Source organism: Teleopsis dalmanni, chromosome 2, assembly GCF_002237135.1.
Source record: "Teleopsis dalmanni isolate 2A chromosome 2, ASM223713v2, whole genome shotgun sequence".
Classification (NCBI taxonomy): domain Eukaryota; kingdom Metazoa; phylum Arthropoda; class Insecta; order Diptera; family Diopsidae; genus Teleopsis; species Teleopsis dalmanni.
In genome coordinates, this window is record NC_051847.1 from 61,957,205 (window position 1) to 61,972,386 (window position 15,182).

General features: G+C 28.5%; 2 protein-coding genes across 3 annotated transcripts in view; one reads left to right on the plus strand and one right to left on the minus strand.

The window, feature by feature from the left end:
- The window catches only part of LOC119682289 (zinc finger FYVE domain-containing protein 9-like), a 225,511-nt gene that overhangs the window by 32,252 nt on the left and 178,077 nt on the right, over positions 1-15,182 (minus strand). The gene's annotated exons all lie outside the window — the stretch shown is intronic.
- The window catches only part of LOC119682296 (FK506-binding protein 2-like), a 204,481-nt gene that overhangs the window by 28,067 nt on the left and 161,232 nt on the right, over positions 1-15,182 (plus strand). The window contains exons 1-2 of one of the 2 annotated variants that reach the window (XM_038095705.1): positions 3,256-3,344; positions 4,780-4,960. The exons of the other annotated variant lie outside the window; for it this stretch is intronic. Of the exons in view, the coding sequence (XP_037951633.1) occupies positions 3,308-3,344; positions 4,780-4,960 (218 nt within the window). The 5' untranslated portion in view covers positions 3,256-3,307. Of the gene's footprint in view, positions 1-3,255; positions 3,345-4,779; positions 4,961-15,182 lie in introns of those variants that run through there. 2 annotated transcript variants of the gene reach the window in all.

Below are 15,182 nucleotides of genomic sequence, written 5' to 3' on the forward strand. Positions count from 1 at the left end.
AATATCGAAAAATATACAGCGCGCGAATTTTAAATGAGAACTTCCGAAAACCTTTCGGTCACAATGTATGCTTGTATTTAAATTAGAAAAGTCTTGTAATACATGCTGTAAAGTCTGTACGATCATCCAGTGAATGGGAAGAGGTGTTTATTAAGAGGCTAAAAATCCATCCTCCCAAACCCAAAATGAAGGAAAGAACTACATATGTAAATATTTCTATTCAATATTAAGACATTATTGTTCATCAATTTACTTGATTAAATTTAAAATAACAATTTGAGCTTGACATAAGTGCTTTTTATTCATTATTTATACATTATGAGATGATTGAATGGTAAATGAAAGTATCATAGATCCAGCATTTTTTCTGAAAACCTCTCCCTAGTAAATTTTTAGTTTCTGGCCTATGTATGATCTAAGGCTTTCGCCAGTTTTTTGGTATATGCTTCGAATAAGCTATTTAAATATGCCAAAGGTCTCTGTTCCAAAATTCTCCGGGTCAATTTACTATGCAATTGAATAGCCAAGTGTTTTGTCTTTACTGTCTAGGCATTTATTGAAACATATGAACAAATATTGTAGTATTTTTAGTGGTTAATTTAACTTAGATGGACTTGGTTTCTTTTATATTGATTCTTTCATTAACGAAATTATCAAGATTCATCTGTAGTTTTGAAGATACCATCTCAATGGAATAGAAAAAAATCACTGTGCCATCTGCGGATGTATTTATTATAACTCCTTCGGTTTGTGGACGGTTTACTGTGTACAATAAATAGAATATAAATAGAACCATATTATGGTAGACTTTAATACTCTTAATATATAAAATCGGTACGTCTTCTACGAATTTACTCATTATACCTTCTTCAGTAGATGGATGATCTGCTGTGTACAAAAAATAAAGCATTAGTCTTATAATCATGTCTTATAGTACTGTAGCTCTATTATTAATTTTTTATTAATAATAATTAATATATAATATGAAATATATCATATAATAATTTAAATTGATGGAATAATGAAGTACTTGTATCATGAAAAAAAAATTGATTTAAATTAATTACATAAAGATTTGTGCATTTTTCTAATGTGTTAATGATTGTATTGTTAATAATACTACTTTATAATGATAGTATATTATGTAAATATGTAATACAACGAGTTAATTGAAGTAGAATCCATTAAAAAAGTAATTATAGTAAGGTTCAAATCGGTTTTCATCAAGTGAAATGTTAAAAATTCTAGACAGTGACTATTTAAACCCTAAGTACTTGGTTAAAAGTTAGTAAAAAATTAAATTAAATTTGATTCAATTAAGCGAGTTTTTATAATTTTTATAATCATACTTTATATAAACATGTTATTGTTAATATTTTTATTTATTTTATATTAAAGTTGTAATATTTTTATTTATTTTTATGTATTAAATTTACAAATACACAGTTTACATATCAAGTTTTGGAAGTCCACTAACACAATTTTCAAAAAATAAAAAAACTAGTACCAAAACTGAACTCTCTTCATTAAAACTAGTAGAAATTCTACTAGTTTATGTGAGGCAACTAGTTATTTTTAATAGTTATTCATTAATACGCATTTTAAGTCGATAAATAAATAAAAAAAAATATTTCATTTGACAGTTCTATAAAAAATAAACGTATATCGGTCGCTCCTTTTTTTCTGTCTCAGATTTGTTTTTATTATATTTTAAAACTGTTATAACCAGATTTTAAAAAAAAAATAAAATTAAAGAAACAGATATATATTTCAATTGCTTATCAAAATATTTAAAATGTGAGTATAAAAATTAACTATGTTTTTTCCCCAACGTTCAATTAACTATTTCTCTACCATCATTTAAAAAAAAAAAATATATATATATATACTGTATAGATTTTCGAAAGATATATATAATTCTACTTATTTTCCCCCTGCTTTCTTTTTATTTTTTTAACATCAATTAATTTCGTGGTGAGATTATTTTTTTCAGAATTTTTAATAAAAATAAATTCGAAAGCATTTAATTTTAACGTTAAAAAATTAAAATCAAAACTAAAACAAAAAAAAAAAACAATTATAAAAATGAAATTATCACCCAAAGTGGGTTTCCATCTGGAACTCTTAATTGTCAGCACTAGTCCAATTCTACCACAAAATTGTTACTAGTGCTTCTTCTTTTGTTATTATTCATTGAGATAAAATTATTATTATGGTAAGGTCAATTCTAATGTTTGTTTTAATTATTTTTTAATAATATTAGAATTTTATTTTAAAATATATTCTATACTATTTTTGAAGAGTTTTCCTACAGCTTTTTTCATTAATAGTACCAAATGTTATTTAAGAATCAGCCAGCGTCCCAAAAAATATTGCATTGTTTCTTCACACAAACAACTGTTTCTAAATTTCAAACAGTCCAATTTTAATGAAATGGGAACACCGGTAAAATGTTACATCAGTATACCTGACAGCAATTTTAGCTTTATTCCAGCTAATGTCAGCTATGAAAGAACCAATTCTTTTGGTGATGGTTACCTGATATGTTCAATCGTTAGTTAAAGTCTTAATTGTATAAAGAATAGCAACTTTAATTAAATTAAAGAATTTAAAAATGAAGAGCTTTTCGAAAAGTAGTGAACTACAACAACAAAAATTCTTTTTTATATTATTTTAATTAATTGAATTTTTCGCTGGCCATACAGCTGTTTCAAGTATTGCCAAAGACCCATCATCAGTGGTCTTGGAAATAATGCTTGTATTTAATTATTTCCATTATTCATTATTGTAATCGAACTCGCAAGTACCACGAATCGAACTCGTGCCCTGTCAAATTTGAAGCTCAGAGTCAGCACTGCTTAATAACCAACTGACCCAAAGCTAGACTTGACTTTTATGTTCGCACATTTTTCTGGAGTTTTGTTAATTTGCTAAATTTTAAAATTAAATTTTTTTCTAAAGAAAGTTCTAGTTTTAAAGTTCTAGTTTCACATTTATTATTTTAACGTTATCAATTTAAAATAGTTATTTAAAACCTTATCGTTTGAAATAGTTACTCATTTTGAAAGAGAAGGTTATATATTGGAATTTCTTAAAAATGTTTTTTATTGTTTCTTTGATTAATCCGCTGGTATCCAAAGGATGTTTATTTTATAGTTGATTTTTAAATTAAAAATACAACCAAGTGATAACTATTTTGACAACTAACAGCTGTTTTTATTCATTATTTTATACCATCTTAACTTGAACATTTGAAATTTATTTTCAAAATTGATGCTCTATAATAAATGTATATAGCGCTTGAGCAATGGGGCTCAGTTTTACATTGGTGATTTTGTCAAGAGGTAACATTTGGTATCATCATATACCAACACCTTTTAAAAGATATAATATTTTGTGTCGGATTTATGAGTTATACTCGTATTTAGGGTTTACGTGCCATATATCGAAAAAGAAAAGTCCACGTTAATGATGCCCGATATTGGCTAATCGATTTTGAATTTTGTTTTAAAAGTGCATACACACAGTGTAGATTTTGGTTGCAACAAAGTGATGTTATTTGTCACGCTTCTGAACAACTAAAAACTTATAGAATAAAGTTTTTTGATAATACAAATTCATCTTGAAAAAAAAACCCCCCTGCTGTCTGATCACCACGATCGTGTATTCTGATACCACTGATCAACTTTTGTGGAGGTGCTTAAAATTATTAGTCTCGTTAGACAAACTGACATCAAAATAGGGAGAACACTCGTACAATACAGTTTGAAATGATCGAAACAATGGGAAAAAATGGGTCTCCAAGATGTAATGTCTCAGACGCTCCTATGTATTATAAATTTCAAAATGATGTCACAAAATAATAATTAGTAATAATAAAGAAGAAGAAAAAACAATAATAAGAAATAATAGTTGAAATAATTAAAGCCTCCTTTTAAAAAAAATTTCCTACATATAGCGAGTAAGGTTGCAACATATTAATTATATTAATTTCAAAACTAATTATTGGGTATAACAAAAAAATAGTAGAGTTTTAGTCTGATATTGATGGTTGAATTTTGACTTAAACTCGTATTATATCCTTAAATTGTAGTTTTCTGCATATCAATTACTTGATATCAATATCTTATACAATTCTCGAATTATTCATATGATTTTACTTTGCCAATGTATCTTATTGAATGAGTAACATAACTCTCTAATTTAGCTTAACTTGATAAATTGAATCTCTGACGATACGATACAATTAACTAAAGCATTTCAAATTGTTGTTTTGAATTGTCATTTAATTAATATTTAATTTATAATTTTTACGCTAATTATACGGCGAATGATTTATACTTAAATTAAAATTTCACCCGCAATTTCAGAGTGAAAGCGTCATTATTAGTTTTGCTCATTTTTATCAATTCATGATTTCTTAGAAAACTAAAAATTATTATCTCATATTGATAAATTGTTTGAACTTTTTTTTTATATATCATAAAATTTATATTCTTCTTTTTGATGATTATGAATTTATTGCCTTTTATGTGGAGAAAGGTAAATCATTAATTGTACAATATTTGGTAATTTAAAAAGTATGAAATGAAAAAATTTTTAAAAATTTTTAATATCTGAAACCAAATTTATTTTTAGCCATAAAAATGCTTTCTTTTTCCTTAAGTGGCATTTTCTATTATATTTGGTAAAATTTTTCAGCTCACCTACACAATTAAATAAATTAATAAATTATATATTTTTAGTAAATTTTATTAAAATTTATGGTTTTTCTTTCAGAAATGTTCAAATCATCCGTTCTTATTGCTGCGTGCCTTTTGGTGTTGGGCGTTCATTGCGACGACCTCAAAGTTGACGTTGTTAGTGTACCTGAAGTATGTGACCAAAAATCTAAGACAGGTGACACACTCACCATGCATTACACCGGTACATTGACGGATGGAAAAAAATTTGATTCAAGGTAAGTGCAACCTTATAGTATATGCATTTACCCTTTAATGCATACAATTCACTGTCAAAAATTGCTTAAAATTGTTGCTGTTGATGTTGATGTTGTCTGTTGCACGTTGGTGCATAATTTAAGGTCAGAAGCGACAATAAGCCGTAAGCGACAACATTGACTGCTGCTTCTGCTGCTGCAATGCGGATTAACATGCGTTCAATCTGGCCATTATCAATGTCGTAAATTAGGCGCACTGATAAGCGATCTCATTGTTGTTAAACTTGGTGAAATGCACTTTTCACACATTTTCATATACAATGGTTCCTTTTTTTTTGTTTTTGGTAACTGCATCCAAAATTTAAACCCAATATTTCAAGATTTTCCTATTTAACGTACAAATTTTAAAATTTAAGTAAAAGCAAAATTTTAAAGATTTTTTTGGGTTACTGAAATAGAAATTTAATAAATTTTTACTTTTGTTTATAAAAGCATAAAAAAAAAGTTGGAAGTTATTGATAGTTCCTTACTCCATCCACAATTTATTAGATACGTACATCTATTAAATATTAAAAAAAAAGGATATATAATAATTACTTGACTATTATACTTATTTTTACATATACAATGCAATTATTGTATGTATAATATAACAATGAACAATATAATTATTGTTAAGTCTTCGTATAGTCTTCGTATAAATATTAGCACACTTTGGGCGTTGTGATTCCAGAGTTTAAATATAGGCAAACCAACGCCACTTAAGTAACGAAACTTTTGTATGTTCAGAACAAGATACTCAGAAAATGTACGTCGACAGACACCAGTGTCAGAATACATTAGCTTGAATAATATCTAAAATTACAGTAACGTATATAATCGCCAAAGAGAATCCTTAATCCACCCTGCTTTATTACATTTGCTAAGAAAAGGAATTATTATGCTTGACGTTGACCTACACTATTAAGCACATATTCTGATAACTTTTTTCGAGATACTTTCTTTCTTTTTGTCGGTTTTTAGAAGAGTTTAGAACTGATTATGAACATATTTGCGTTTTCTTGTACATAATCACCCAATTCATTATCTATCATCGTGTCTAATATGTTCCGAACTCAATTCTGATATTACATTATGAAGATTCTCAGGCGTATTTATAAAGTTTATATTTTTATGTTTTATGTTATTAATGTTTTTAATATTGGGTCATTTGTTCTCACTCCTGTTCCTTATTTTCAATTTTCAACCAGATATAACAGCCCGGTTTAGAAATAAAAAAATTTATTTTCCAACTCTGATGTTCTAAAAATTGTCTAAAAATTTCTGAATTAGTTTTGATGATAGTGTATATCCCTCTGTAAAATTATAGTATAAGATAAGTTGTCCATGACCTGTTAATGTCTCTTTCGAGTTTGAAGATTATAGTCAAAGAGATCTCAGCGAGTTTCTTTTTGAGTTGAAATAGGAAACTGTGTAATACTTAAAAGCGCTATCAGGTTAGACAGATTTTGATTTTACCCTGTCAAAAATACAAAGTGACTATCGGTATTGCTACTGAGATGAATATCCAGTAGGCCATTCTGCAATTCAGGCTACTTCCTTTATAAAAAATATATGTATAGGATAGGAATGCCCTTATTACACTAGTGTAATAAGATTAATAAGTTTAATTCTATGATGTCATTGTATTCTTCCGTAATTTTGAAATTAAAAATACTCTTATTGTTATTTGTTAATTTAAATAAGCAAAAATTATTGGTTGGCAGAATATTAGGATTCCACTAAATATTTATTTTATTTATTATAAAAAAAATATTTTATTTCTACTTCGTAAAAATAGAATCCTCAAAAACAATTTTGTACCCCACCGCCTGTACTCTCAACATATGTACATTTCTCTAAAGTATCTTTTTCTATGTAAGTAAATGAGGGATATGTGGAGGATGTGTAAACTAAAACCCAATTAACAAACTGTCAAATCCTTCTTGTTGGGAATTTATGTTCGTTAAAGATTTAAATTTCTTTAAAAATAGGATATTGAATTCCAACTTGAAAAGGCTATAAATTAAATTTAAAGCATAACTCTTATCAGTTAAATAATCGTATTTACTTTTTCTTTACTCTTTCAAGCTCTGATTATTCTATCTTCTAAAGCAGTGGTTCCCAACTTTTTTTTGACCATGAACCACTATGATATTTTTGTTTTTTGTAGAGTCCACAAAGATTAAGAATAATGAACTGTATGATTATTTTAATGTATATTATGCATCTCTAGTATAATGTAAATTGATATACTGGTATAAAGTACATTATAAAGGCTACAAAATAAGTATATAATTATTTGGAAATTTTTTTTGCTTATATTCTAATAACTACAATAACTACAACTACAAGCTATTTATCCATACTTGTTAAATCTGATTCACGTACCATTTTTAACCATCGGTTGGAAACCACTGTTCAAAAGGAAAACTCGGCAGTATTAACAAGCAATTGGAAAATATAATTCACTAAATATTACTTAAAAATAGTTATAAAAAACTTATTAACTAAACAGATATAAAAAATAATAATATGAAAATATTATTAAATAATTATTTAATATTTTTTTATTATTAAAGAGTAGACGTGAAAATTGCCCAACAGCCGGTACTGCGACCAGAAGAATCCTATTGTACCAGTTTCACTATTGATTAAACAAAACCCCTTAAAGCTTTGTGAATAAAGTCTAGAACTAAATCTAGAGAAGAATTCTTAATCTTGCTCTGGTGAATTATTTAATATAAGATTATATAAAATTTGGTGTCGACATACAATAAAGGACCTAAACCTACAATACAAATTCCATCTATCTTTTTCGATTTCTAGATTAAATTTTTCAAGCTTTCAAAATTCTTTTATATGCCGGTATATGATGCTTTCGTAATTTGTATAGTTTTTCATTACTAGTCATAGTTATCAGTAGTCATAGATCCGATTAATTTTTATGAATTTTTGTTTTAATGTTCATTATTTTACTAACTTCATTATCTCCTTATTTTATTATTTTAATAACATATTGTTTTTTGTACGAATATGAATTTATTTTCCTGAAATATTTTCTTTCAAAAACAATTATTTTTCCTCCTTTCTGGTCTTATGAAAGTTTTATATATTATTATTTTCGAGTTTCTTGTAAGGTACGAAGTTTTCATCAGAATACAAAAACCATGACAGACTGTCTGTATTTTATCATTCAAGCTCGTTTTATCTTTTTACTATCTTTCAGTAAAACTTCAAGAATTCAAAATTCTGAAACTCCTTTCTAATTCAAACACTTTAATTCCTGTTCATCATATAAACGTCTATCCCGTTTAGTCTACTCTTAAGTATTAGATGAAATACTTATCTGTTATTGAAGTGATTAATCTTAAATCACTTCATAAGTAAATGCAAAACTAAACAATTTCTAAAAAATTTTTAATTAGGATCACTTATATATATTTTTAAATACTATTTATTTTTAAATCATTACTTTTACGTCGATTTTTCATCGTTTCTTATGAATCAAACTCAGACAACTTGACACTTTTTAAAAATATAAATTAAAAACTGCAGACGCAACCGAACTTCACCTCCTAAAACGAGTTCTTTAGTTGTTTTCAAACTGAAAGATACGTTAACACAAATAATGTATCTTGTATCTTTTGCATCTACCGGTATAACTGTAACAAAAAAAAAAATGTTTACTAAAAATAACAGTTTACATATTGGTCATTTTTTTTTAAACTTAAAATTAATGGAACCATTGCATATTGTCAATAAATATCTTGTCTAGCAAATAAAAAATTAAACATAAATTTATTTGTAATGTATTTAAGTTTAGTTTAAACGTTTGAATCAAAAATCTTTAAACATTATTTTTTATTTAAAACTTATCGATACGCTCTCAGAATACTAGTTATGTTACATTTACTATCTAATTAATATTCTTAAATGACTTAATATTGCTACACAAGACTTCTTTATTACTTTATTCTTCATCAAGTATAATTCTTTCTATACCTTTGAAATTGTTAAATCTACACCTTATAAAAAAAGGGCTATGGTTTCTCGCTCAATTTTTCATTTGAACTAAAACTCTATCAGTGAAGCCTAATTTTAGTGTTTAGGAAAAGTAATACTTTCTAGATGCGAGCTTTGATAAATAAGCCAAATAATGGAACAGTTATTATAATTACTGTTCCATCGATGCTTTTATTCGACTTAAATAGATATGGAACTAAAACCATACATCCACCTCAACATAACTTTTATTTTCTTGTATGTAAAATATATAAGACTATGATTATAGTCTTACCTATACATACATAGGATGACAAATGTTATGTAGAGTGTCATGAGCTCGTCAAAATTGTCTCTTTTTGGATTTGACAAAAATGCAGCTTTAAAAAGAAACAAATGGTAACATTTTTTAACTGAATAACACTACTTTGCCTAAGTGGCACTGATAGCCTCGGCTCTTATAACCAACCGACATATTATTTTTTCGTTCTCTTTCAATTTCATAATTTGTAATGAAAACATCAATTATTTTGCTCAACGACCTCATACCATGGCCCTTATAAACCAATGTCGATGAAGAATCTTGCTTACCGGATGGATTCAAGGAATATTTAAAATCAGTCTGTGAGATTGGACAGTCGAAACTAAAGCAACAGAAGGAATACAGAAGTACAAATGCGGTTGTATGAATAAGTTGACAAAATTGCAATGTTACTCAGTGAGGTATGATGCACCTGGTTCTACCTATTTCAATAACTATTTTATGAGTATATGATCTCTAACATTCCGTTTAAATAATTGGCAAATAAAAATGAATTAGTAGATATTGTTATCTTTGGATGAATGGGCTTTATGATACTGTCCCTTCGCATATAGTAATATATGTTTTGTACTTCCAACTAAAGCAAATACCATACATATATTAAATACATTTCTATAACCAAAGCTACCATTTGTTGTTACAAACATTTTAACAAGTATTTTTTGCCTTTTCAAGAAACGATGAAGATTATACTTTAATAATGCGATAACCTTTCCGGTTTATATATTATATAGTTAATCGTTTCGGTATACCCAGCTAATTAACGATTTTTAATCGGAGTGTAGTTATCGAGCCATGTTTCGTCCATGACTAAATAACTCTTGAAGCAACAAATATATGTGAACAGCTGTCAGAATCGTAGTCGCGCTGACCTGGAATGTGAGGTCCTAGTTAAATGTATTACATGTATCTAATTCGTATGCACATTCCTTTACGATAAGTTTGAATGTTTATATATGAATATAGCACAAAAGTTCTTTTGATATCCTAACAAGGTCAACTATCTATTGCTAGTTTAATTAATATTTAATCAACATAAAAAATTTATATTTTTGTTTAAACTTTTAAAAGTAATTTTACAAATATCACTGCACCTTGTCAATTAATGATCAAAATGTGTTCGACATTATGACGCATACTTCATAAAGAAAAGTTGGTACTTTAGAACGATGAGATGAATATTATAGGTATAACAGCCTATCTATTTGGATATAAATATTGATAGAAATATTTTATTAACTTCTCAATTAGTTAATGTATTAATTAAAATTAAAACATAAAAAAAAAAATCAAAAGATAATTACATCATTTTTATTATTAGTAATATATTATTATTTTGTAAAAATTTTAATTTCAGTTTGTTGAACCTAAAAAATGTCCTATCGTTAATAAAGTTCAAGTAGTGATATAACACAACAATCTCACCCATTAAATTTCCCCTTTCTTTAACCCATGTTTGATGTAAGCTACCTAATTTCATGAAAGCCTGAGTGAAATGTGTCTTGTAGATGAATCTTAAATTAACTTCAAAATGTTTGTAATTTTCCATTAAACGTTATTAAACTATTTATATAAAAAAAGTACTTAACCAAAAGTTACACAATATAAAATTTGAACGTCAAAACTTGAATATAAATAAACTTGTTTAAAGACTTAAAATATGTATAGAAAAAATTGGCAGTAAATGGTAAATAATGGATTTCATTGAATTGAAGATGTTACCTAAAAACTACTTAAGCTTCATTTAAAATATTGGTATGTTGTAATACCTTGAATAACAACAGGTGTATGGGTATATGAAAAAATCAACAAAGGTGTACACACTAAAAATCCATTTAACCATCCACAAAAATACATTTTCCAAAAAAAATCACTATGACTTCAGGCTTTTTAATTTTTTTTTATTGCAATTAAAATTATTACTGCCATGTGAGTTATAGTTCAGAATATTACCTACTACTTTTTTTTTTGAAATTAAGAGCTATACAAAAGCCGTGATAGTTCCAAAACTTCTTAAGTAAGAGTTATTGATCAACTCCATAATTCGCTTGTACAAAATGTATATCCCATATTAAGCTTTGTGCCTGTTTTAACAACTTCAAGTTCTAAAAGGCACCTACAGTTGTTTGTATACAGATAGTTAAGCACCAATAATTGCACTTTTGTAAAATTTTCTTCAAAGCTTCTGACTGACTATTATACTCTAGCTGCTAAGAAGCCAAAACTATGCTGTTACTATCTCTATATGATGGTTAGTTGAATAAAGTGATGAGTTTTCATTACTTCAACAAACTAATTACTTCATTGCCAACTGATTGCCTGGTTGTTTGTCTAGGACGCTTAGATATAATATATGAGATAACACAATACTCTCTCGCTCTCTAAACACGAATTAGATTTCTAGTCAGATTTATTGTGATTAAATGATTTTGCTCTAGGATAGGAGCAGGATGTCATACCGTATTCTACGGAAGACATTCTGATCTCTGATTCTAAAGCTGATGAGTTTCTATTCGATTACGGTCAGAGTTCTTCTATGTTCATAGTGCTTTGCTTTAACTGGCGCATATGTTCTTATCAACTTCTATTTCTATTATCTATATAAAAATAGAAAACTGGTCTATAATTCTATAGAAAATAATGTATTAATTTTATTAATATTTCTACATCATTTAACATATCTCAAACGTTTTTCTTAAATTAAACTTTTAACATATGTTAATAGTATCTATTGTACATAAATTATAGTTTCCTATTTAATCTCTCTATGACAGCTACTCATTCATTTTAACTTCTGACATTGACTAGTAACTTCATAAAAACTCACTCAAGTATATAATTTTACTTTATTAGAAAGTGAAATTAGTAATGTTTATAAACAATTAATCTATCAACAGTTATAATATAAACATTAATCTCCTGATGAATACGGGTATTTTATTTTGTTGGAAAGGGAAAAGCTAAACAATAATAAAAAATTGAAACCAATTTTAATAAAAGACGATAATACTTTTATACATTTGTTATTGTTTTACAAGTTTATTTCGTTTTAAAACGAAAAGTGTTTACATCTATGTTAACCTATGTTAAAAAGTAAGTATTTAGTTAATTACTATTTTACTTTCTGAAATTAAATTGAAAGTAGTCCAATAAAAAATATGAGTTCACTATCCTTGATGGTAACAATTTTTGAAGGACATAATCCTCTCATTCATATTGATTTTTTTTTTATTTTCTTTTAAGTAGTGATGCATATACTCTATAGATTATATACTCTATAGATTATTATTAATTCCATCTATCCATCTTCTGCATGTTGGTCTATTTTCGAGAATTCCAGAATCGATAGATCCAACGTTCAAAAATTTCAATTTTCTGTTTGTTTAGCTTGTTTTCTTGATACAAATATAAAAATTTGAGATATTAAAGGTCGTAAGTTTTTCTAGGTTCTGTATTATACACAGATAAGTGTTACAAAAATCTTACTAAACTTATAGTTAATTAGCATTAAAGTAGTAATTATAAGTAAAGCAGTTCCTTAAAAGACTTCTAAAGCATGCAAAAAAATGAGATTTTTGTGTCAAAGTTTTATTTGTAATTAGTTAATTATTCCAATGTTGTTGTTGTTGTTGTTGTAACCCGCCGGGACCTGAAAGCAGATGAAATGTAAGGATTACAAGAGAAATACATGAGTAAAGGAATGGATAGGTGGGGATGTGGTACTGGGATGAAGGAATGGGTGGTATTATTTGAAACTAACCAGGATCCAGCCGAAGAAACCTAGCTACCTCAAGAGGACGAATCCAAAGGTCGATTGGACTTAAATTGGTGAGTGCATTGGGACAAGAAAACAGATGGGCGACGTGATGGGGCGTGGAGCTGCAGTTTGGGCACTCATTGGGAATGGGCGCGTTTTTACGTGACAAGTAACTGTTAAGCATATAGCTATATCCTGATCTCAATTGAGATAGGACAGTTCTTGCCGCACGAGGAAGACCACGTTCATCCTGGTAAATGATAGGCGGAGGCCTATTGAGGACCTTGTTGGGAGTCAAGCTAGGTCTCGAAGAAGATACTGCTGATACCTCACTGATGTAAGCTCCATTGCAATATTGGTCGATATGATTATTGAAGTTGGTAAGTGATCGACAGATGCAACATGGAGGGAGGGCTCTACTAGCCATGACGCCATTGGGATTTCCATCTGTGTGGCACGCGAGTAAAAATTGCTTGGAGAGCAGTTGATTGTATTCTTTTACAAGAAGCACCTTTGCTTCCGCATGAAGATGATCAACATGCGACATACGATGGCAGCCGGTTGTAATTCGCAAAGCTGTGTTTTGACAAATTTGGATGTTATTCCATTGCGTCTCGCAAAGTTGCGGGGTCCATACTGTATGTGCTCAGCAGAGTTTCTTTATCCTTACCCCAAGAGCACCCGGCGAGAGCTTTTAGCACATTATTGCGAAATATTAATCGGCTGCATAAGGATGAAGCATGTACGGAAAAGGTCAACATATTGCAATCGTAATCATTGCTTAATTTCTTATTCATGCCGGTCAAATAAACATCTTTAATAGACATAGACCAGACTTTTTTTCATTACTTGATCAACTTAAAAAGCAATTTTCAAACCTATTTAGGGTAATAACTTTATGATTTAATTATAAACAATTCAAAGGGAACCAAGAGTTTATCAAGCAAATTGTTTTGCATTCTACACATACGTTACCTTTCCCTTGAGTACGTGGTGTGTGTGTGTGTTTTGGGTTTTATATAAAATGAAAAATTATTTTAAATAACAAAATTTATAAAATTTAAATGCCACTTGATAATCTCTACAATCTTCAACTTTATACAGTTTTTTGTGAAAGAAAAAGGGAAAAAATCACTATTGCTGGTAACTTCGTCGTCGTTTCATGTTATCAGCAACTTCATAAACATCAGCAGTGCACAAATCAAATCAAATTTTCTACATGCAAAACTCTTTAGGTAAATTTTACAGTTAAGGTAAGAGAAAGTTTTTGATTTTTGTTTAATTTACCGTGATTTATATTTCAATGAAGTCACTGCTAGTGCTGCTGCTGCTGCTGGTACCGTCGTTCAAAAAATCATCCAACCTCGAGTTGTTGTCAAAAAGCAAATACCGTAGCTGCAATATAAACGAAGTGCGATGAGCAATGACACTTGTTGATACACAATCGTGCCAAGCACTTGAGATTAGGAACACATCAACCCATGACTGTCGCAACTGGTAGTCAAAACTTTTGCGGAATCAAAAATATTAAGCACTCAAAATTTGGCCATTTACTGCTTTTTAGCAATCAATTTGTATGCATAATTGTATCAAAATGCTTTGATGTCTTTCATCATACACACACCCACTCACGGACTATACGGACTACTATAAATTTTGTCTCAATGATGACACAGCTAAGTTTTAGTTTTTTAGTTTTGACTGATTTTATGCAATTGCCAACAGTTGCTTTTTTTTTTGAAACAATTTAACCTATTTTGGCTGAAGAGTTTAATTTTTATTTTGACTTAAAGCAACGAAGCGGCTAAGACAGTTTTACAATTCTGCCAGAAGAACAACAAAAACATTGTAGACACAGGAAATTAGCAGAAAAACTCTAAAGTGTTTGTAACATTTTCTGGCTTATTACTTTTCACAAGACTGTCGAGAAATGGTTTCTTAAAGCAGCGCCAAGTTTGCCAGCCACGCATTATCCCTTATGCATCCTAAGTACACAGCATCTTCTTTTTGTCATAATTTCACTGAAAACTGCTGCACTGCAAGTAGTTTGTATTTCTTATTAAATGCATTTTTAAGCAGCTGCTGTACAAGGCAATGTACGACAACTTCAATCGTTAAGT